This window comes from Apteryx rowi, unplaced genomic scaffold (genome assembly GCF_003343035.1).
Source record: "Apteryx rowi isolate R43461 unplaced genomic scaffold, aptRow1 scaffold_22, whole genome shotgun sequence".
NCBI classification, from domain to species: domain Eukaryota; kingdom Metazoa; phylum Chordata; class Aves; order Apterygiformes; family Apterygidae; genus Apteryx; species Apteryx rowi.
In genome coordinates, this window is record NW_020448530.1 from 4760596 (window position 1) to 4783558 (window position 22963).

The window sequence follows — 22963 nt, forward strand, 5'->3', positions numbered from 1 at the left end:
TTCTGTTGTCTTACATTTGATTACATTGATCCAGTTTGCAGTTGTCAATGTGTGATGGCCTCCCTTGCAAGTCTTTTGGGAGGATGAGGAGTCAATTTTCGTGTATTTCTAAACAGTTACTTTTTTTTTCTATTTTTCCTTTAGTTATTGAAGACATTGTTTGGGACGAACTTGGCTTCTCAATATGATGGTTTGTCTTCAAACCCCAGCAAATCTCAAGGCAAAGCCCAGCGCTTAGGTTCTTCTAATTTGAGACCTGGCCTCTATCATTATTGCTTCATGGCACCATATACACATTTTACACAGGCGCTTGCTGATGCTAGTCTAAGGAACATGGTTCAGGCTGAGCAAGAACACGATGCTTCAGGGTAACTCTTTCTTCCTGTATGATGTAATGTTGACTTGAAGTCATCTTATTTTATTATTATTCATAAATGCAAGTATCATAGGAGGKCTTTGCAACTTGAAATTGCTGCATTGTCAGTTATAATTTCTTCTGTACTTTCTGTCTGTTTTTCTTGGTGAAGTCCCAAATGAGGCAGTGCACTGATTATCACTAATGTGTCTCCCAAAATAAAGTTAAATCATTAAAATGGATATCACCTTTTAAAAAAGTGTAATAGTTTTAAATGCTTCTATTTAAAACTCTTTCATTAATTTGCTAATTATAGCAAACAGTCAACAGCCATAAAGGAAAGGCAGAAGAATGACTAAGCAAAACCACCAGAAATTCTTTCTCTGTTAAGTATATATTGTCCACAGATCTACATGATCTGACCAAGGTTTATGGTAGGTTGTTTCTGTTGCTCTGGCTGTGCAGTAAGTAAGTGTATTTATAATTTCCAGTTTTCTTCTACTAAGATTATTGAAGTAGTTAAGTAGATAAAGAAAAGTTGGTAAACAAAAAGTGTGCTTTTAAGATGAGTTTGTTTATCCCTCCTTTTTATGTGTTCTTTCATGATAGGTGGTTTGATGTGCTGCAAAAAGTTTCTACACAGCTGAAAACTAGTGTTACCAGTGTAACAAAACATCGTGCTGATAAGGTATTTGTATCTGTTATTACTGAAAAAAGCCATGCACGAGACTTAAAACACTTCCTCCTTTTAAAAAGTAGTTTGCTTTTGAATTGGAGACCTGTTCAGATATTAGATTACTTTAAAAATCTCTCTATTACAGAATGCTATTCACAATCACATTCGTTTATTTGAACCCCTTGTCATAAAAGCATTAAAACAATACACTACTACAACATCAGTACAGCTGCAAAGACAAGTTCTAGACTTACTTGCTCAACTGGTTCAGCTACGAGTTAACTACTGTCTTCTGGATTCAGATCAGGTTGGTAACTCATCATTTTTGCAAACTTGTCCCATGCAAGAATGTCATTACCAAGCTAAAAAATTTACAGTAAAAATACTTGCCATGATCTGTTCATTATATTGCAAATGAAAACAAAGACCTAAAGGCAGATGAAGCTCTGTCCCCCTGCTCCTAAGAACTTCAGTTTCTGTTTTTCTGTTGTATATAAATTGGTTTATAAGCTCAGCAACAACCCTTTAAGGACTGTTCTTCATATCATCTTATTCCTAAAGTCAGTCTGGACAGTACTATCAGTATTAAATAGAAATTCCAGATTTGTTTGCAAGTTGAAATACCCTTTTTCTGTACTAGCAGTCTGGACTTGAGTATGACTGATAGGGACCATCGTAATTGATGAGCATTAAATGATTTTAATAATGAGGTGGAAACTTGTGGCAAATACAGAGGGGTCTGTGGTTGTCCATATAAGCAGTAAACTTGTAACATAAAACAAAATTTAAGTATTTTATTCACTACAGTATTTGGTAGTATGAGTTGCAATACATAACTTTYCTGTAAATTGATACACAGATAATTTTAAATGCATGGATTTTATCTTGGTTCAGAGTTCTGTTTCTTGATTAAGAATTTCTGATTTCTTGAATGTAATGCATCAAATAGCACATATTATGTTAACTACTAAGGGAAAATTGCATTTAAAAATGCATAGACTATACTTCTAGCTAAAAATTGACATGAATTCATGCAAAGTGTAATAAACTGCGTAATCAACAAGTTTCTCAAGTTATCTTCTGTAAGTGTAGAGAGAGAGAGAGAGAGAGAGACAGAGCGCACTTCATAACATATCAGAATGAGATACAAGTGTAAATGGTTTTCAGTGCCTGTCTTTCCTTTCTCCATTCCAAACATGCACTTTTATAACTCAATCTGTCAGGATAATTTTAAATGGAAATTAATGTGGTGTTTCTATTGTGCACCCTTTTTTAACACTTTATTCTCTCTGTAGGTGTTTATTGGATTTGTGTTAAAGCAATTTGAATACATTGAAGTAGGACAGTTCAGGTATGAAACTGGAAAAAATCCTTTGAACAGTGTGGGTTTACATGCCTCTTCTTCCAAAACGTGTAGTGATTAGTTCTGCTTAYGAAAAGAGGAGAGTTCCAGTCTAGACGATGCACTCATTCTCTGGCTCCAGTAGTAGCTCTTTCAGAGGATTTAGGTTCTGTGTGGTGGAAGAAGTCGGGAAGTAACATACAAAAAATCTTAAGCTATGTTGTGCTGTTTCTCCATTTGCAAAAATGATTTGTTTGGGAAAACCCCAAAGCTATGCTTTCAGCTCTTCACTATTAGCATTTCAATTGCTGAAGGAAGAGTTAGGCCTTCCTTTTGTGAATTAAGTGTGAATCTGTTTGTATTCTGATAACTGTGTGTCCTGAGCACCTGATCAGTTTTTATTGTCATCTAATGCAATATAGGCAAAGCAAAGGAATGTTTGTCAGTTATTTCAGTCTTTCTTGCACATGAATTTGTATGGAGAAGTAAAAGTTGTATGCAAAAAAAATTCAAATAAAAATAAAGATAAAAGTAAGGTAGAAACTTTGCTTTGCACTGTGGATCTCCTACAGAAATACTATATTATGTGTCATGTGTTATTAGATAGTATGTTACAGTATTTCTGGTGATAGTGAATAATGGTCTAAGTTTAACAAAAAAATCCCTTGAAAAAACTAGTAGTAAAAAATGGGGCATGAGCATTTTTGAAATATTATACAAAAGCAGGGGAGCACATTATAAAGTTCGTAGTGTTAACAGATATATTTCTATTGAACAGAGCTATGCAATTCAAACTTGATATTTTTGTTTTTTGTTTTCAGGGAGTCTGAAGCTATTATTCCCAATATCTTTTTTTTCCTGGTATTGCTCTCTTATGAGCGATATCATTCAAAACAGATAATTGGAATTCCTAAGATCATTCAGCTGTGTGATGGTATCATGGCCAGTGGGAGGAAAGCTGTTACACATGGTAAGAAAAAAGAAAACCCTAATAATGAAATTGGCAGTAGTTCAACAATAATTAAAAGCAGTATTGAGTAGTAAGCTATAGAAACCTGGGATTGTGCTAATTGTTCCAGAAAACACTAGCTTTTAATATTTTTTTTCTTTTTTAATTTTAATACAAGAAATATGTCTCTCATAATTCCTTCAGGAAATACATTGTACCCTACTAACGCTATTACCCCATATTTTGCATGATTATGTAATAGCAACTAAATTTTTATTTGGAACTTTCTTGAGTAATAAGTTCACACAGCAGTATTTTAAAGGCTTTGATTTTAATTTTTAGGACCCTCCTTTTTTCCTCCACTTTTGCATCTTTCAAGAAGAAGCTTTCACATACTTTCCAGTGGTTCTGTTGAGAAACGTTTTAGAAAAATATCTATTTTTATCTCTGTTATAATGGGCAAGTGTGTTCATAATGTAAATTTTGTTTTACTAAAAGTAAAAAGATAAAGGCATAGTTATGAAAGTAAGTTTGCTTCAGGGTTTGGTAGAAGCACAACTAAACTGAAGCATCGTTTTCTTTGTTAGCTGAACTGTTATAACAAGATAAAATTGCTGAAGAATGACTTGTTTCATACTAAAAGAAAGAAATCTCTTTATTTTAGCAATACCAGCTCTGCAACCCATCGTTCATGATCTCTTTGTGTTAAGAGGAACAAATAAAGCTGATGCTGGAAAAGAGTTGGAAACACAGAAGGAGGTGGTAGTGTCAATGCTGCTGAGACTTATTCAGTACCATCAGGTAAGAGAGGAGGACAAATAAGTGTCCCTGTTTGTGAAAGGCACTGTTGCTTTGACTGCTAAAAATATTTCAGGCAACGCTAATAATTATCTAAACAAATCTTGAAAAGCTGAACTCTGTACTTGGACGTTTCCTGGTATGGAGAGTAAGCACAGATATTTTTGGAAGCAGGGGGAGGGCTGGCTTATGTAACCTGTGGCCTATGTACAAATCAGTATTTCAAGTCAAATAACACGTCTGTTGGATGTTATAAGCAGTAACATCTGCTTGGTACATGTAACGTAGGCCATTGGCTAGCCTTGTAACAAAGCACTTAAAAGCTGCAGTTAGGATGAAGATTGTGGTTGTGTTATGGATTGAATAAACAGTAGGTTAATGGAAAAACTATAATAAATTACCATTCAAGAGACTTAAAAGAATGGGAGGAAAAGTGGAAAAGGACAGGATTAACAGTAGGAAAGATTCTGCATAGAAATGATCTGGATATTGCTGTACAATAGAAATATCTTAAAAAACATTTTTAAGTATTTTATATTTTAATAAGATAATAAGACTGATATACAGTTGTTATCACTTGCCACTTTACTGTGGACCTTATGGGTCTGGAAAATATGTTGTTGTTTTGTGTAGAAGTATAAGAATGACTTTTCTCAATGCACTTTGTTTAATAGAAAAGCAGCAAAATAATTTTAAGAGAAGTGACATAACTAATGGGATCTTATTGCTTAATCAGGTGCTTAACAACTTAATGTGCTTTTCCTTTCATCTTATGAAAATGCAATTCCAGTATATGTTAGTGGAAGCCATGAATTTTCTGAGAATGGGGGGGGGGGGGGGGGGGGGGGAGGCAGTGTATCTTGTCAAATATGAGTCAAAATAATTTGTTAGAAATGCATGTTCAAATTGGGATAATTTTATGTATCCACATTTTTCTATTGAATTTGTAGTTTTATAATCATAAAATGACTTACATAACTATATGAAATGACACTGTAGACACTTGATGCAAAACAGTGAATAATTTTCAGTGTTACATAAGGTACTGCAGTTGCTAGCAGATCCTCTTCTGACACACACACACACACACACACACACACACACACAACCTATTAAAGGCCACCCGTGCGGTGCTTTTCCTCCCACACCATCCCCTGCGTAGCTCCGATTCTGTGCTCTACATGCACTGGTGCCGTTCCGTGTCAGCTATCAGCCCGGGGCGGTTGTGCGGTTACTGGGCTGTGGCTGGGGTGTTCGCCAGTGTTCYCGTAGCCGGAGCTCCTGGTAGCTGGAACCTTGGGCCTCTTCTCTGTTACAGTGGTAGCCACCGTAGGTGGGGCTGGAGGTAGGGAGTTCAAATCATGCAGCCCAGAATCCCTCCTGTCTCTTCCCTCACATGAAAGCTCTTTGGGAAGAAAGCTGCCTGGTGACTAGAAGTCATACTTCTGGTAGTGCTTTTTCTGATTTTGTCTGGTTTTCTGAACCAGCTTCTTCTGTCCCGCTGCTCAGTCCATACATAACATTCCTGCTTCCCACATCTCCTTGGCCCTCTTGCCCTTGAAACTGGGCTCTCTGTAGCCTTCAAGCCCATACTACGTTTTGCTACGGGCACGATCCTTGCTGCTGGTGTGCTCAATCACCTGGTCTCTCATGAACTTTAGATGAAAAGTGATGTCTCCCAGGTGAATGAGCTGCACAGTAGTATCTGTGCTGTCTCCTTGGCCTTGGATTAAAACTTAATCTGTACTCAAGTGAAGAAAGAGTGCATATGAGGGTCTCCTCCCCCTGTTGTTGAGTAGGTAGTGCGGCATTGTTTACTATCGTTTTTCCAATTGTTTGACTAGTCTTTTGACAAATGCAGTTTAAAAAAGAATGCAAAAGCTTTTTCTAGTTTATAAAATGTAACTGGAAATTTGTTTAAAAACAAACGTCATAATTACGAACAATCTTTTAAGCCAAAAATGGGGTTTTAAGAATATTATCTTATTCTCTCATGTGGATTTTTTTGATTCATATGGTGTGTGCAATAAAAAAAAAATGTTGAAATGAAGTAGATGTACTCTTTTTCAAGAATGGCCAGGAAAAGTATGTGAATTATGAATTCACATACTGTATGAATTAATCTGAGACATCTTGAATCTTCTTTTGTGGGAGATGAATGAAGCAGTAATAGACCTAGTAAAATATTTTTCCCACTACAGTTTTGCTTACATGTTTCCTGATGGTATGAGGTGTTTACTTGGGTTCTTTTGGACTTTTCCTCAGGTGCTAGAAATGTTCATCTTAGTATTGCAACAGTGTCATAAAGAAAATGAAGACAAATGGAAAAGATTGTCCCGGCAAATAGCTGACATTATTCTTCCAATGCTTGCAAAACAACAGGTTATTATATGTATATATATATATATTTTTTAATCTGTAAACATTTAAAATAATTGTTATATTGCATGTGTTACAGCTTAGGTATTATGATTTTTATATAAAGACAAAAAACTGTAAAACTCAAGAATTTATCTGAAAGTGTGGTCAGTGTATCTGGAAAAACAATTACTGTAGGGTAAACCAAGTTTTTGAAGTGATGAAAGTTGTATTTTAAATGTATAAAGTATATGTAGTATTTTCTAGGAAATGTCCTGATAAAGTCCATTCTGCTCTTCTTATGCACACAATTGTATCTTGCTTAGAGCACTTAGTAAATGATGTAAAAATTCTTCCTTATTTGCAGAATGTCAAAATTATTTCTTCATAACTGCAGTGGGTCTAATTACATCCCTCTTTAATGAGGAAAACAAAATAGCATCATCCAAAACTGCATTTATAAATCATAGAACAGTTGAGGTTGGAAGGGACCTCTAGAGATCATCTAAGTCCAATCCCCCCGCTCAAAGCAAAGTAGGGGGTCCACTAGAGCAGGATACCCAGGATTTTGCCCAGCTGGGTTTTGACCATCTCCAAAGATGGACACTTCTCAACCTCTCTGGGCAACTTCTTCCAGTGTTTGACCACCTGCACAGTAAAAATAAATAAATTAATTAAAAAGGTCTTGTTTATAAATGGAATTTCCTGTGTTTCAATTTGTGCCCATTGCTTCCTGCCCTTTCACCAGGCACTGCTGAGAAGAGCCTGGCTGTGTCGTCTTTGCTTCCCTGCTCCCTTCCTTCCCCTCYCCCTGGCCAAGATCAGATATTTATACACATCAGTAGGGTCGCCCAGCCTCCTCCAGGCTGAACCGTCCCAGCTCTGGGAACCTCTCCTCGTATGACAGGTGCTGCAATCCCTTCATCACCTTTGTGGCTTTTTGCTGGACTCGCTCCAGTATGTCCATGTGTCTTTTGTACTGGGAAGCCCAGAACTGGACATGGTACCCCAGATTAGGGGTGGGGAGTAGACCCTTTCTAGCTGGGAGGAACAGGAGAAAACTCCTTTTAAGAAAAAGACTTTCAATGCTGCTCCCTCAGCGAAACAGGGCTTGCAATACAGCTATCTTTGAAGTAAGTTAAGTATTTCTCATTCCAGGATATGAAGTAAATCTAGTGAAATTGTGCTCTTAATGTTCCTTATTGCATGATGGCAGATCCCCACTCCCACAAGTATATCTAATGGAAAGTATTGAGGGCTAGCCAACAGATTTTGAGCAAAACTAAGATGTTTGCAAGCTGAGGCTGCCTTTGTTTTGTACGAATTTGTGCACATGCTCGACTATGAAGTTGTGTAGGCAAGATAGGGACCTCCAGATGCATTGAGTCCAGGTCTCTCTTATTTATATTATATAACAATTGATTGCAAAGAAAAGCAAACTGATCAACTACTTCTATTTTAGTAAGATTTTACCTCAAATCCTGCAGTGCAACACCACTGTGGTTGTTCACTGTTCTGTTGAGGAGGAATTTTTCTCCTGGTTTTCTGCCAAAGTTTATTGTCAACCAAGATGTTCAGTTGTTCTTGTACCATCATTGTTCTCTATGAATATGTAAGATATGCATCGCAGAGGGGAAAAGGTTTTAAAATTTATGACAGTCAGTCTTGTGGTCTCATGAGTCATTCTTTAAATGTGGTCTGTTTCACCTAATAATGTATGTTGTATGTGTACTGAATTTCATATGCTGGATTTTTGTCTGTTTAGGAAGGTTTGCAATGAAACTTTCATTTACCTTTCATGGAATTTGATTGCTCTAAATTTTGTGTTATAAAGGACAGTCTGATTATGCGCAGGTTGTCATAGAAATGTTTAAAACATGAAATGGTCATTGTGTTTTGCAATTACTTTTAGGGGTAGTTATAAATTAGTTTTGTGGTTTTTCTTTTAAATAGATGCATATAGATTCTCATGATGCTTTGGGAGTACTGAACACTTTGTTTGAAATTTTGGCTCCTTCATCCCTTCGCCCGGTGGACATGCTTTTGAGGAGTATGTTTGTTACTCCTAAAACAATGGTAAGCAAGTGGGAGCCTGCTGGGGCAGGTGAAATGTTCCTAGTTAAGCAGTAAAAGTGATTTTCATTCTCAAGGAAGATGGGAACTGGTGTCTTTCTGGCAAAACAAAACAGCAGCAGAAAGGTGCTAAAAAGTTGTTATAACCTGTGTTTCTATTTTCAGTTTGGTGGTAGAGTACCTGAAGCAGATTTTTAGGAAAGAAATCACTAGAATTAGTAAGATTTGCCAGCTGGGAGCACTTTAAGCAGGAAAATTCTGCTTATGGATTACTTTTCCTTTTGTGTTTTGAGGATCAGGAGTGTAGAAGGAACATACTGATATGATTCTAGAATGCAATTAAAGTAAATCACTTTCCTTATGCAAAGACTAATATCATTTTTATGATGTTGAGATGATGTGTGTTTGTGTTCTTGGTTTTTTTTGCCTTAGAAAAGGTGAATACCTTCCTATGTTGTGTTGAATACTTCTAAGATAAACTCGTTTTCCTTCACTCTTTCATAAAACCAGATACATCTGAGAGTGGAGCAAGCAGGAAACAAATTTTGTGTTCAGATCTTCCAAAATGCTATTTTTATGGTACCTGTGAAGCTTATTTATTCACTCTGTTAATGATCTTATGCATTTTTGTGTTTGTGTTAGGCATCAGTGAGCACTGTCCAGTTATGGATTTCTGGAATTTTAGCTATCCTTAGAGTTCTGATTTCACAATCAACAGAAGACATAGTTCTATCCCGTATTCAAGAGCTTTCCTTCTCCCCATATTTGATTTCCTGTCAAGCAATTAACAGACTGAGGCATGGAGAAAATAATGTATCTGCACCAGAGGATCGCACTGAGGTTAAACAGGCGAAATGTCTGCCTGAAGAGACATTTTCTAGGTATGTCATCTTTTGAATAATTTGGGAGAAATATTAAGTTTTCTTAGAAATTGCAAATATACTATGCAATATGTACATGTGCATAGAAATGTTACCTGAATGGAATAAGGGCTGGAATTAACCTGATAAGGGAGGTGTGTGCATCTGTGTGAGTAGGGGGTAAAGTAAGTTGGACAGTAAAGGAAGGAGATAAGCAGCTTTTAGTGGGGATTTTGGGTGGTTCTGATATCTCTTCTCGGGCCAAGTGAAGGTTTTACTTGAGCTGTGGATGAATAGATAAATCCTGGTCTTAAAATGGATAAATGATTAAAAAATGGAAAATGGATAAATCCTGGCCTTATTGAAATCAGTGCCGAAAGTTTAACTGGTTAACCCTTTCCGTGCTCCCACTGTGGGACCTGAAAGATCTTTGCAGAAGCTCATGTTCTGTATTGGAGTCTTAGTGGCAAATATATTCAAATTTCCTATATTAGTCCTGCTCTTTATTTCTGGCTTTTAAAGAGCTAGCTTTGTCTAGTCAGCTTCCCATCCTGGAGCCCACCAAGAATTGAAAGCTTAGGCAAAAGAAGCCAGGAGAGGTGCAGTGGTGTTGTGCTGACATCTTTATTTTTAATGTGGTGGGAAGTGGTTGAAATAGCTATTTGTTTAAGAAATTGTTTTTTCCCCCTCAAGTATGAAACTTTTTATCTAAAGTTTAGATAAACAGCTTCTTTTTATTGTTCAGCTCACTGTAAGGGTAGAGGGAAAAGGGTATTGAGGATTCCTTTAACATGACCTTATGTCCATCAGGAGAGAGCTGAGGAATGATTATGGCTGGGAGTGAGAATTGCTTGTCTCAAAAACCCCTTTCTGGTGTTTTGTTTTCTTTGGTGTCCCACCCTCCGGCTGGAGGGTTGATCTGGAATCTGTGTGGTAGCATGAATGTGAGTAGGTGATGCTTCAAGCAGCTAAATTATTGTGACTTATTAAATTGTTCCTCATCAGCTGAGCTATGGTAACTGTCAGGGTGTGTTCTTAGCTCACTGCAAATCACTGTAAAGAGACAGCATCATTTTGAATAAGTTACTCTATCAGTGAGGTGGACTGCTGTATGCATGCCATCATTTATTATGACTTGACCAATGAGTAGGTAACCACAGTTCCAATGCGTAATTAATTCAATTGCTTGTGATCATCTGTCCATAACTGTATCATCATACTTGTTTTAGATCAATCTTGCATGATGCGTTTAAAAAAAAAACTTATTTAGGACAAATGGGCAATGACTTCATATTTTGTTTTTTTCTAATCTGTTGAGTTTCACAGACAAAACTCATGTTGTTCTGAACTATGTTGCAGTGATGGTTTTTCTGTTGATTGTGTGCATGGTTTTTCAAGGTTCTTACTGCAGCTGGTTGGCATTCTGCTGGAAGATATTGTTACCAAACAATTGAAAGTGGACATGAATGAACAGCAGCACACTTTCTACTGTCAGGAGTTGGGCACGCTGCTTATGTGCTTGATACATATCTTCAAATCAGGTAAGAATTGAAACAATGCCATGTGTTGCAGCATGCAAACAGTGACGAGTGTTTTCAGTTCTGAGACAATTCTTGAATGAATTGAAGAACTACTGAGAAGGAGTACTTAGGTGCTAAAGACACTATCCCAGGCAGTGCAAAAAGCTTCCTAAACTTTGGGCTTGTGCATTCAGGGAACATTTTTGTAATGCTTCCTTCCCTTATGGCTGAGCAGAATCTGTCTAGTGACTTTTCCTCTGTCCTTTTAACTGTCCAAAATTTTCCAGCAAAGCACTCCAAACATCTGTCTGTTTCTTGCAGTTCATTTCAACTGGGAGCTGGTAGGTATGTCGAAGCTTAAAATACAGATCACTGGGTCAGATTCTTGACAGGGTTGGTTTCTATCCTTCTTTATCATAGCTTTAAAAACAAAAAAATGTAGAAAAAGTAGTACTGTTTCAAACAGTACTACTGTTTTGTAGGCTGTTGTGCTTCTTTCTTCAGGTTTGGGAATTGTGTTGTACATGTCTTCTGCTACATATCCAGTCTCTCACCCTTTAAGAACTGCCAGATTCCTTAATCTTATTTTCCTGATAGTGACACTAACAGCTGCAGTCTGTCTCTTTTCTGTATTACCTGCCCTTTCTTTAATTTCTTGCTTTGACTATCCTTTCTTTCCTTCTGATTTTCAGCCTGCAGCACCTGACCCTTGATGGTATAGCAGACCCTCTCCTGCTTAGTGTGGCCTTTGTTCTGCCATCACCTTGCTCCACATGCAGTTTTCCCATTGACCTAAGGGGAGCATGGTAGCAGCGAAGCTTCTCCTGGAGTGTTGCCAGCTATCACAGCCTAATTCACTTGCAGCTGTTTCTTCTCCTGTCTCCTCTCTTCTCCTTTGTGGGATGGCCTGTTCTGAGCCACACCTGGGGTAGACATGCTCTCTGGCTGACAGTCTTTACCAGTCTGCCTAGTCTTCTGTTGAGAATAACCTGGAGTAGTTTCCTTCCCCAGTAAGGTAGGCAAATCATCCCTGTTTCAACCTAGAACTTCTTGTGTCCCTGTCTTGGGCATTTTCTACTTCTCAAAGTTCCCTTTCCTCTATCCTTCTTTCCTTGGTGAAATACTCTTTTTTTTTTTTTTTTTTTTTTGAAGAGGTAGGGCACATTCATAGGGTTGCTATTCTGTTGGAATGTTCAGAGTTTGAAATATGTGTCTTTCGGGTTTTTGTCTTAGAGCTTCTTGCTTCTGTCAGCCTTTTGTCCTTTCATGGTAGGCCTAGCTCTGTCAAATCATTCCAAAGGCTGGTGTAGACCAAGATCTTGACAGGAATAGTTATCCCAGAATTGCTGCTCCTGTGTAACTCCATGGACAGAAGGAGACTCCTAAGACACAGACAATTAAAGCTGAGAGGCTTGTAGGATGTGTACYTTGACCACTGTCCTCCCTTCGTCTTACTTGGTTTGGGGGACAGACTGTCTTTATGGAAACAACTTAGAGTGATATGGTGCCTAACCCAAATAACCTCTGCTGTGTTTGATAGCTTCTGAATACTGCTCTATGTGGATCTCAGTACTTCTGTAAATACATACAGAAGTGTTTTCATTGTTAATATAGTTCCAAGGTGAAAGAATAGGGAGTTTAAGTCTTGCTTCAGTTTTTGATTGCTGACATAAGGAAACCTCCTTCACGGAGAAGCAACCTATACCACTTTCTGTTCAAACCTTTGGATAAATTCTCCCTTATCCTCTTCTTGAAAGACTTGGAGAACTGTAGTAGAGCATATTCTAGGATCTTGGAAAGAGATCCTGTTAGTAAATAGTCTCTACTAGCTTTCCCAAACTTTGAGTGTGGCTGTATTTAAAGATGTTAAATGTGTTCTCATGGTTAAAGTCTGGCAGAGACTATTTTCTAATCTGTGTCAACTTCAGATGCTAGTGGCATTAATATTATTTAACTCTTTCAGTTGCATACTTCTTCTGTTTGTTTCCAAAAGAGATATCTTACCTGAAAGTGGCTATTAATGTTTTGGAGGACAAGCATAGCATTCTTAGCTACTGTTCCTAATAATTCTGGCACTCTAGTCACAACCTCATCCTCTCCCCASTGGGTTATTAGCAGGTACTTCCTGCTCCCATTTTCAGTAGTTTCATTGACAGATTTTCTGCTCTTATTGCCACAGATTTCCTGCTAAATTTTGTGTTTGGTGGTAAGAGGTGGAAGGTCTCTCTCTTGAACACAGTCCTTGAAACCCTTTACTCCTTTCTCTTCCTCCAAAGCATTAGTGTTCAAGCTCCTTGTCTTGTCCATACAGCTGGCCTCAGTTACTACTTCACAGGTCTTGGATGGCTGCAATTTATAAGGTCTTGGCAAAGTCCCAGCATCTTCATAGACTTTCTGCTTGATCCTGGACAAGTCACTCTGTAGTCCAGGTCTCTATCTGTAAAATGGCAGTTAAAGTACTTCCCTACTTAACAGATGTGAATAACAAAAAACATGCATACAAAATAACCTTGCTAGGCATTTAACTCAATTCTGTACCCTTGTGTCCAACACTATCTAATCTTTTCTTTTCAGCTCTTCCTCTAGGGTCCTCTGTTATGAATTTAAAAAAAAATCAAAGCAAAACAAAAACAAAGAAAATCCCTCAAACCTTTGTTCTGTTACTGTCTTTTCTACCAACTTCTTGCAAACATAGATAACTTGGGTTTCCACTTCAAACAAACAGGCTGATGGAAGTGTTCTGGCTCTTCAACTGCTCCTTTCTACCAAAGCTCAAAGTTTCTATTTTGCCTTGATTTAACATCTCCTAGTCTTCAGTGACTGTAACGGGTAGGAGAGGGAATGGGAAAACAATTGAATTCTGTTGCAAGGGAGTTTGTGCTTCTATGGTGGATCTGTCTTCTGGCTCGTCCAGAGAGAGCTTTGGTTAAAGAAACTGAGCCCTCCAAACCTGGATTTTTGCTCCCAAGACTCCAGGGTAGTGAGGTAAGAGGCAGAAAAAATGGTTGTATTTAACGGGGCCTTTCTTGACCACCTTTGTTCTAAGCCTGCTTTAGGGATGATGCCCCTTGATGTTGTGGGTGATTGTTCTCTTCTCCCATGCCCCTGTTGCTATTGTAATTAATGTGTATATGTACTGCTAACTGCTGTTATCAAGGAATAGTTGAAACATGAATTCATAAAGCGAAGTGATTCCGGGGAAGTGGTTAAATGGAGTCAAGCCAGGATCAATGAAATCAGAAAATCAAGCTGGTCATTGAAATCGGACTAGTGTGTGCTTCAGTAACGGGAGCTGGGGATAATGGAAAGGGAAGGCTTGGCTAGTTCTGCTGCAGAGACTAGCTTCAAAGCAATACACAAGTTTCAGCAGCGTTTTTGGCAGTAAAATATTCATGCCAAGCACTGGGTTATGTGTGTTTGCTAGAAGTGAATTTAGTGTAGGACTACAGATGCACTCTAAGTACTAGTAGTAATAGGGTTACATTATATAGTATTACAGAGTAGAATGAAATTTGTTTGGACACCTGAGCTGTATTTTCATGTCTTGCATTTTCTTTTAGGTTTAGGCTTAACTAAGTGCCTGGTTTTGTAATACTTGTCTTTTGTGCAACGAAAGCCTTTGTAATTTTTTCCTTTTAAATTGTATCCTTCTGACTGCAGCTGCAGCTTAATGTCACTTGTGTCTGGGAACGCACACTGTGGTCTTCTGTCATTCCTAACCGCTATTCTACTTGCATGTCTTGTCTTCTTACCCATTATGTTTTGTTCACAATACTAGTATTGATTACTCCTGCGTATACAACTATAGGAAGCTACCAGACTAGAGATGAAGATTTCCAGTGCGATACCTTAAAGTTAGTAGAAATGTAAGGCGTAGGTAGGGTGTCTTGGAAGAGTAGCATGTAGTGGCTTTCATGACTGTAGAAAGTCGCTAGATGGTGCACTTGTTGCGCAGGCAGGAAGCGCGAATGGGAACGCACTGGCTTGCTGCTAAGTGGAACCTGAGTTGCTAGAGGCAGTTGTTTTTCCCATTCTTGGATATTTGCGTTGTGTGTTTGTCAGAGTCCTAGGGGCAACTTAGACTGGTCCACGTGGCTGCAGAGTGTACAGCTTTGTTCTTCTGTATAACTGGCAATGCAAACAGCAATGCTGCAGATTTCTGTTATTCTGATTAGCTTTTAGTTTCTAACTTCTTTTTTCCTTTCTTCTTTTCCTCTGATCTCTTCTTTCAGGAGCTCAAAAGGTCCTTTGCCTTTAAGCACTAAGTTTCTGCCTTTTCCTCATCTCCCTCCCTTTGTTTTGACATAAAACACAGAAGCAGCAAGTCGGAAAGCAAAATTCAGCTTTTTTATGGAACATTCAGCACGCAGGGCAAAGATTTTTTCCTCACTTAAACACTTACTTTTTTGCACTTGCTGCAGAATTTGGATGGTAGGGTATCAGCTTAGTTTTAATTAAATATATTTGGGGAGCCTTCATCTGAAGTATGAGACTTGTAAGCGATCTTTCTTAGCATGTAGAATACTTAATGTAGCATGGTTCTGATCTTATTTAGGACTCTTGTGTTCCACTTCATTTAAAAAAAAAAAAAGTCTAATAGTTAACAAATTTAAATTTGGTAAACATTTTCATGTATTAGATAAACATTTTGATACATGACAGAGGAAAGGTTCAGAAAATAGGTTTCATCACAGGTCTAGTCTGACCTACGGCATTGCATACCAAGTCTGACAGCTGACTATACTGGTTCCTGTACTGCCCTTTGGCAAACTGCATGATTTCTCTACCTTTATAAAAACCACTTATGATTCCCCTTCCTTCCAGGAATGGTACTGGTTTATAAAACAGTTTTTGTATTTTCAGGTTACCCTGAATAATTTTAAAACTTTGCAATTCCAACTAGAGCATAGGTACTCTAATATGTTTTTATTGTTTTCAGGGATGTTTAGAAGAATCACAGCTGCAGCCACCAGGCTTTTTACAGGAGATGGATCTGATGGTAGTTTTTATACCCTTGAAAGTTTGAGTGATCTTGTTCAGTCCATGATTCCCACACATCCTTCTTTAGTTCTTCTCTGGTGTCAAATCCTGCTTCTTGTCAATTACACCAACTACAACTGGTGGTCAGAAGTGCATCAAACTCCAAAGTAAGATTTGGTTTTGATCCCTAGTAGAAGTAGAATGTCTCATAATGATATTTCCTACAATTATGTGAAAAAAATCTAGCTTTTAATCTGTTAAACCTCTCAGCTGTTGAATCATACTGGTTGGGTACTGAAATAGGTAGCTCTTTTGCATTTATTTTACATGTGCGGGTATAGACATATTGTGTGTTCTGAGGTCAGCCTGTCTTTCAAACTAAGGAAATGTATTCTGTACTCAATTGTCCCTCAAAAAAACTGTCAGGTAATCTCTCCACTTTTAAACCAGGAAAGCTCCATCTATGTACTTCTTCTAACTAGAATTATGGAAGTAACCATAACAAAATATTTAGTATGCCAGATGTCATGCTCCAATGAAGAATTTTTATTTCATCTACTAGCTGACAGCCGGATAGTGCAGATGATAGACACTGTGTTTATGAAAATGCAATCTCATCAGTAAGCTATAGTTATGTAACTATATTCTGAGTGGATCTATTTAGTAATAGATGCCATTAAGACATAGTATCAGCACCAAACTGATTCGTTAGCACCAACCACCATAGTAACCTCACTTCAGTTGTCTGGAAGTCAGACATCTGATCTAAAATTAGAGTGTTCTCTTGGCCTGAGGTTGGTTCGTCCCATCTGTCAGACACTTCTAATGTTGGGATGATTCCCTCTCTGAGGGTAAGGAGGATACCCTGCTATGTGAGTGTGTATTCCTCTATGTTAACTGTAGAGGGAGATTAACAGCTAGCTTCGGTGATGTTTCTGATGTTTGTATGGTGAATGTTAGGGAGGGCTAATCTTGCTCTTCCACATGAGTGGATCAGTAGTTTGAAAGAGAAGCACCCGAACATGAGATTCTGGCTTTATTTAAATTTGATGGTTTGAAAAGCATTATTCTGATCCGAGGAAACATCAAATTATGAGCAGATTATGATTTATGAGCAAACTAGGGCACCTAATATTGCTAAGGTGACTTTTGCCATTTGTCCTAGTTGTCTTTTTTGATTTACCAGCATCACCTCCATTTTATCTGGGTTGGGCATCAGTTTCAATCTGACACTAGATTTAGAGGCTCAAGAACTGGTTTGATGGGCTGAGAAGAAGACACAGAAATTAGGATTCATTACCCTACCGGAGACATCATAGCCCATGTTTCTCACTTAAACGATGTGTTTCATTCTTCAGACTGTCCAGGGAAGTAATAAATGCTGAACAAAAAAGGAAATACCACAATTGTTAGAAAGTAAAGACCTAATGACAAAACAAGGGGTCTGTTTCAAAGCAGTAATAATGTTTATAATGAATTTCTAAGAAAATAAATACTACATATGGACATGGGTAAAATATTCCAAGCAATTGAATTATTAGTGTTTCAGTAGCTGTAGTAATAAAATATAATATGCTTCTTGCAGGAGACACAGTCTTTCTACTACTAAATTGCTTAGCCCTCAGATATCTGGAGACAGTGATGAATCAGATTTGGAATCCAAACGTGGCATGTGCAATCGAGAGATAGTGAGAAGAGGCGCGCTCATTCTCTTTTGTGATTATGTTGTAAGTTTTGATTTATGAATTTTATAACTTTTTATGACATTTGATTAGGCTGACAGTCTTTTATTACTGATGTATATGGGGTGAATCTATGTCAAGTTCATAGGTGAAAAATGAACACTTGTGAAACTTGCCATTTTATTTTCAGGGGATGCTTCTGTAAGCTCAGGTATGACCTCTGAAATAATCCAGTTTTCCACTTGGCATTTTTTTCTGTTCTGAACTTAGAATCCTTATGGCTTGTAAAGGATACTTGGTAGGTAATAGAGTGACTGGGTGTCATGTCCCTTACATGTGAAGTCTTAGGAGTATACTAAGAAGTTTTACACTTCTCAACATTAGTAGCAGCAAAGCGTCTTGGAGGCTTAAAAACTAAAACTTTTTTCTCTTTTTTTCTTTTTCTACCTTCAGAAGAGAGGTTTTACTTTACCATTTCACTTCCATTTTGATACTCTAATGAGGGCAACTCCTATGACTTCAGCTTCTTGATGCGTTAATACTAGCGTTGTAGTTTAGATCGGGAGCATACTTCTGAAGTGAATCTTCCCACAATACCTACTTATTGCACTTTGATTTGCACTGCCGAGCAGTTTTGGGACAAGCAAGCTCTATTCCTTTCAGATTCAGCTAAACAAAAAGGTGTATTCAAGAAGACCTCCAATGACAACAGACATTCAGTCACCAGGCTCAGATTAGAGCTAGTGCAAAGTAAAACCCTCCAAAACTTATATACAGGGGAATGTTAACTTCTCAGCAACATCTGGTTAGCTCTGCGGATCTTATATTATGTTGCGCTGCTTGTTGATACAGACGTAACCTCTGTAGGTTTAGAATTAATTATAGACAGATCTTTTTTTGGATTTGCTTTCCAGAAATTATTCATCATGTGTTTAAGACATGTGGTAGTAATACGAAGTCTTTAAAAAGAAGCCTAAATGAAAATCACACTTTACAAGAATACTTTGAGCATGTATCTTTATTTCTAACAGCATTTCATTAAAAACAGCATCTTTGAATTAACCTTCTGATTTCACTTGTTTCTAACTTGGGCTTTTAGTGTAATGATGCTGAAAAAGATGGTTGCAAATTCATCATAACCCTCTTAATTTGCAACAAGAGCAAAAGCATTTGAAACAACAACTGTCATGTAAATAATGATAATGTTAAAATATGGACGCTTCACACAATTATTTTGAAATGGTTATCAGAATCGTGTTTTGAAAGACTTGATGTTGTACTGGATAAGCTTTTCAAGTAATTAAATGCTTATAGTTGTTAAAGGAATCAAATATTCATTTTTCCCCCCCTTTTAGTGTCAAAACCTGCATGATTCGGAACACTTAACCTGGCTTATTGTGAACCATGTTCAAGACTTGATTAATCTGTCCCATGAGCCTCCAGTTCAAGACTTTATTAGTGCTGTTCACAGGAATTCAGCAGCCAGTGGTCTCTTTATCCAGGCCATTCAATCACGGTGTGAGAATCTTGCGGCGGTAAGTTTAACTTTTTGACTATTTTTAAGAATAGGCAATTACATTTCAGCATAAGTTTAACTGATAAATATGCAAATTTTGACACATCTGGGTCATGTATCAAGTTATAATTTTAATTTTGAGGTGACTTCTTTAAAAATGTAAATATGAAACCTTATAATATATTACCAACTTCAATATCAAATGTGTTCCAACCCATCAAATCTGAGTTCAGGTAGGAGTTGGCTAAGCTGCTTTTCTTTCTTGCTAGATATCACCCTGCATAATAAATAACTGAAGGGCAAGCTAAAGCTCCAACTTTCATCTTTGATTTCAGTACCTTGGTAGCATAAATAACAGAACTACTAAGTACAGAGGAAGGAATAGGAACCAGTCAATCTACATGGACCATAACAACTAAAGAGAAATTAAAATGATTTGCTAGCTCATGCCTTCTTCCACTGATCTGATCAGAAAGTCAGTGTGTGATTATTTTTGCTTTAGATTAAAAATGGATGATGATTCATAGGGATGTAAGCTTGGATCCATTTTCTTAATCTTGGGTATTTACTCGGTACCTAACTGTGAATTGTTATTTACTGGGCTTCCTCTAGAGGCAGCGGAGGGAGATGCTACAAGGACCGAGTAGCCTGCTAATGCAGCCCGTCTTCCAGTTGTCCATGCAGAAACCTAGGACAGCTGTATTAGTACCTCAGGCATCTCAGTAAAATGCTTTCAAGTTAGATGTGCTGAATCTGGGCTGTAATGTGCAGGTCTGAGAATGGGTAGAATTATCTAAACAAGCCTGTTTTGAAAGAAAGATTTAGTCATTCTGTGAGAAGYTGGTGATTACCAGAAAAGTCAGTAAAATTAAAATAACTGATAGTCACAGACTGCTGTAGAACAAGATTGGCTCCATGAGTCAAACTGTGTTTACCTGTGTGGTGTTTCGTCTAAATTATTGGTGCCGTCATTAATTAAAAAAATCTTTCCTTGTATCACCTCTTAATCCTGAATAGGCATTGCTGTTTCTAAACATGTGTTTTAGCCTATTTCCCATTCAGAAATCCCCTGCACATGCTTATTTAGATTTCTTCTGTCTCCTGTCTTGACTCTGCTCATATTCCTATCTCCTCCTAACAAAAATTTGAGCTTCTCACCGTTTTCAAAGCCTTCTGCAATTTCACTTAAGACTAGCTTTTTTCCTGCGACCTTTGCTCCCTACTTTTTGTTTACTCTTGATCTGTAACTTTTTTCATGCTTACTGCTTTCAAAATTAAATACTAAACGTGTTCACGTTAATTAAATAACCCAGTAACTCGGACCTGTTCATGTACAAATGATTATATAGGTCAGGTAGTTGTCTGCATTAGTTCTTTCTAAATACCTTTCCCTTTAGCTTTGAGATCTTTCTGTTGAAATTGATTATTTCTTCCTGTTCCAGCACCTTCGCATTTAACTCTACTGTCATCCATGCTAGACATGTAATGTGCCTTTTTTTGTTTTCTTTTAATGTCCAGCCCACAATTCTTAAGAAGACTTTACAGTGCTTAGAGGGGATACATCTCAGCCAGTCTGGGGCTGTCTTAACGTTATATGTTGATAAGCTTCTGTGTACTCCATTCCGTGTGCTGGCTCGTATGGTAGACACACTGGCTTGTCGTCGGGTCGAAATGCTTTTGGCTGCAACTTTACAGGTAAGGATAAATATATTCATTGGCAAAGCAGACTGGTTAGTACCAGCAATATAATCAAGTGTAATGATTTAACTTGAAGTACATCTGATTATCAGCGATGTTTTAAGTGACTTCATTGATAAGGAGAATCTTACCTGTGTGTATATATAAATAAATATATATATATATATATAAAACTGCATTTCACTTCATCTGCATATGTTTTTCCTAATTTGTTTAAAGTGCATGTGGATATCCGACTCATTTTAGTCCTGTAAAATTCCTGTTACTTTCTCCTATAGAACAGCATTACTCAGTTACCAGTTGAGGAACTAGATAGAATTCAGGAATACCTTCAAAACAGTGGATTAGCAACAAGGTAAATAATACATATAGATGCCAAAATGTCATACTAAGTAATACAAATTGTGGGAACTCTATTTTGCGTGGGGGTGTGTGTGTGTTTTTTTTTCTTGGGGTTTTCTCCTCCAAAGTAAAATACTCCACAAAGTTTTTTACTCCAGTCTCAGAATTACTGTATGGTACAAGCTGCTGATCACAGTAGTGGAATTGGGGAATCAAAGCCCTGCTTTGGATTGACTTTAATCCACAAATTGAAATCCTTAATCTCAAATATAGATTCAATTTTACTCTAAACTCTCTTTTTCTAAAGAGGCAGGTTCTTTTTGGGCAACTATTAGAACATACTCATCTGCAATCAGATTATCTGAATACTAAATTTGATTCTTCTTACTCATTAGAAAGATTTACTGTGTAACAAATTTGAACAGCTTTTATTTTATACATCGACATGTACAAACGTTAAGCATTTTATTACTGGTGTTGTGTGCATTTGTTTTGACTGCTGGTAGCTGCTGAAGTTTGCGGTTTTGTCATACAAGTGCATGTGTCCAATGAAGAACATGGTGACCCCACTGCTTTTTCCCTGCCAGAATTAGAATTGGCTCACTGCGTGTCTTCCTATTTATAAATGATTTACAAAACTGAGCAAGTTAGCTCTTTGCTGATATATGTTTGCATTTTCAGACACCAAAGACTTTACTCACTCTTGGACAGATTTCGTCTTATGGTAGCACCAGACACAGCTAGTCCTTCACCTCTGGTTACCTCTCATCCACTAGATGGAGAAAACAAACCACCTCTAGAGAATGTAATTCTAGACAAAGTAAGATTATGTTTAGAAAGATTAATTAAAAATATCTTGGCTCAAAATACTCTCTTGTTCATTACAAAATATTTGAGTACAGCTTATTTTTAATTTACAGTTAATGTTCTCAAAATTGTCAGTTAATTTCAAATATAGATCTGTGAATGATTTCATGTGTGTTGGCTGACTGTTAAACTGAGGATGAATAATTCGCATGTGGATGCATGTTTCTTACGGTGATGTGAAAAACTATCTCAAGTTTCTTTTCTTTCTGTAACATAATTAAAACATTTATATAATGTCCAGTAGAGACAGATATATGCTCTTATTTGTATTCTTGACGTGTTCAGTGTAGTGCTCCTTTTATTCGTTTGTCTGCTGAAAACTGTTGGTTGGCTCTCTTGGAAATTAAGCGTTACTTCATCTGTGCTCTTGGTTCCCACTTCTCGGCTTTAAATTACCTTCAGAGCAGACATAACCTCTTAACTATTTGTCTTTCATGTAGTTAGATGCATTTATCTCAAGAGAGGTGGGAGACTGAGAGCAAGGCTCTTGGAGTTTACTTATTCTTTTCTCTCTGTTTTTTCCCATGGCATAGATCACTTCTCCTTTTCATTCCCTTATGCTCTACAGAGATGCATAGAATATATTTTTTTGTTTGTTTTTTTAATCTATCTATATGTGTGTCTCCTATAAAACTGAGATGGCAACTGTTTCTGCAAACATGGCAAAAATGCTCTTCGATTGGCTGACAGTTTGGAGGAGACTGATAAAACAGTTGAGCAGCTCACTGACTTAAACTGAGAGCTACTTAGGTAGCAGGAGGAAACACTGTTCCCAGAAACCATTTATCCATGGACTTCTATCTTCCAGTTAACCAAGAAACTCCTTTTTCTATAACTCTAAATCTTGCCCGAAGGAGGTAGTTGAGCATACTTCTACCACGACCCCTGGATAGTTGTATTCTATTTGAAGTTTATTCTATTTAGATATTGGCTAATTCATGATGTCT

At 37.4% G+C, this 22963-nt stretch overlaps 1 protein-coding gene across 3 annotated transcripts in view; it reads left to right on the forward strand.

Annotated features, from left to right (window-relative positions):
* Positions 1 to 22963, forward strand: part of HTT (huntingtin) — a 95997-nt gene that overhangs the window by 47144 nt on the left and 25890 nt on the right. For 2 of the 3 annotated variants that reach the window (XM_026064558.1, XM_026064559.1), the window contains 16 exons: positions 145 to 368; positions 965 to 1043; positions 1177 to 1338; positions 2327 to 2382; positions 3195 to 3343; positions 3987 to 4123; positions 6386 to 6502; positions 8432 to 8554; positions 9194 to 9432; positions 10810 to 10952; positions 15871 to 16078; positions 17497 to 17638; positions 18949 to 19128; positions 20628 to 20804; positions 21086 to 21162; positions 21831 to 21969. In XM_026064558.1, the coding sequence (XP_025920343.1) occupies positions 145 to 368; positions 965 to 1043; positions 1177 to 1338; positions 2327 to 2382; positions 3195 to 3343; positions 3987 to 4123; positions 6386 to 6502; positions 8432 to 8554; positions 9194 to 9432; positions 10810 to 10952; positions 15871 to 16078; positions 17497 to 17638; positions 18949 to 19128; positions 20628 to 20804; positions 21086 to 21162; positions 21831 to 21969 (2352 nt within the window). The remainder of the gene's footprint in view (positions 1 to 144; positions 369 to 964; positions 1044 to 1176; positions 1339 to 2326; positions 2383 to 3194; positions 3344 to 3986; positions 4124 to 6385; positions 6503 to 8431; positions 8555 to 9193; positions 9433 to 10809; positions 10953 to 15870; positions 16079 to 17496; positions 17639 to 18948; positions 19129 to 20627; positions 20805 to 21085; positions 21163 to 21830; positions 21970 to 22963) is intronic. The other variant, XM_026064560.1, reaches the window with a different exon arrangement.